Source organism: Cyprinodon variegatus, unplaced genomic scaffold (assembly GCF_000732505.1).
Source record: "Cyprinodon variegatus isolate N-32 unplaced genomic scaffold, C_variegatus-1.0 Scaffold283, whole genome shotgun sequence".
NCBI lineage: Eukaryota > Metazoa > Chordata > Actinopteri > Cyprinodontiformes > Cyprinodontidae > Cyprinodon > Cyprinodon variegatus.
Genome location: NW_015150736.1, coordinates 830,135 through 831,526, shown reverse-complemented (window position 1 = coordinate 831,526; position 1,392 = coordinate 830,135). Strand labels below are relative to the sequence as shown.

The window sequence follows — 1,392 nt, the reverse complement described above, 5'->3', positions numbered from 1 at the left end:
GCAGTGAGGGAGAAGTAGGTGGAGCATACATCCGCAGGGTGTTCTTGTTTGGCAGGGAAACCCCAGAGGAGCTGGGTATGGACGTCTCCCATTTACTAAGAGCAGAAAGTAAACGCCATGGAGACATTCTGCAGTGGGACTTCCAGGACACATTTTTCAACCTGACTCTGAAGGACGTGCTTTTCTGGAGCTGGTTTTCTCACCGCTGCACTCAGCCTCTCTTTGTTTTCAAAGGGGACGACGACGTCTTCGTCAACACCCCGAAGCTCATCACCTTCCTCAAGCATCAGCTGAAGCAGCATCAAACACGCTGCACCATGGATGAATTCATGGTTGGGGATGTCATAGGGTCTGCTACACCCAATCGAGTGAAGCGATCCAATTATTTCATCCCAGAAGGCTTCTACAGGGGGCGCTATCCCGTATATGCAGGTGGAGGAGGGGTGGTGTACTCTGGGGGGCTGGCTCAACGCCTGCACAACATATTTAAAACAATCCACCTTTTCCCCATCGATGACGTCTATGTGGGAATGTGCATGATTCGCCTCAATGCCCATCCAGTCCACCACCCCGCCTTCCTCACCTTTGACTTCACTGAGAAGGAAGAGGCAGAGCCGTGTTCTTACCACAGCATCCTTCTGGTCCACAAGCGAAGCCCCAGAGAGGTAGTGGAGCTTTGGGCCGACATTAGGAGCACGAGGGAACAATGTCAGGATGTGCCTCTGAGGGCTGACAAGAGGAAAACGTTGAAAACCACACCACCACCGAGTGCTTAGACGTAGCCCCGGACTCTACCTGTTAAAGCAACCTGAAAAATAAACAGTTATGTTGAGTCTTCAGAACTCAAAGAACTACAATCCTCTTTAGTCATGGAGAAATAAAATCGTTCAATATGTGCCACTGATGCAACACGACAGTGTTTTACACATGAAGTATTGTTAATGCATTTCACTGCTAAATCTGATGAACACCCTCAGTCTCTGCTGGGAGTTCCAGCTAATGTGTGAAGGCGGTTGGCTCCCTTACAGAACAGAATCTACATTTATTTATCTAGATCTAATGACTCTGATCCTCTTTAATTGAAAAGTGTTTTAGTTCATTGCTTCCGCACTTTGAAAACTGTCCCTTTGTTATGGTATTAAAGTCACTCTAGGCGTTCCTCTGACAGCCATAGTTACTGTGAATTAAATGAAAATATGAAATATGGTTAATGAGCCAATTGATCTCTGTTGAATCATATTTCTAACTCATGGGGAGGTAATGGATCAGTTTAAAATAAAATGTATTTTCTAAACATTTCAGTTTGAAGTCATGATAATACAACGAGTATCTATCTATCTATCTATCTATCTATCTATCTATCTATCTATCTATCTATCTATCTATCTATCT

At 44.8% G+C, this 1,392-nt stretch overlaps 1 protein-coding gene across 1 annotated transcript in view; it reads left to right on the top strand.

Annotated features, from left to right (window-relative positions):
* LOC107090155 (N-acetyllactosaminide beta-1,3-N-acetylglucosaminyltransferase 2-like) overlaps positions 1-891 on the top strand; it is an 8,094-nt gene extending 7,203 nt beyond the window's left edge. The window contains exon 3 of the mRNA XM_015383382.1: positions 5-891. Coding sequence (XP_015238868.1) covers positions 5-776 — 772 coding nt within the window. The 3' untranslated portion in view covers positions 777-891. The remainder of the gene's footprint in view (positions 1-4) is intronic.
* The last annotated feature ends 501 nt before the right edge of the window (positions 892-1,392 follow it).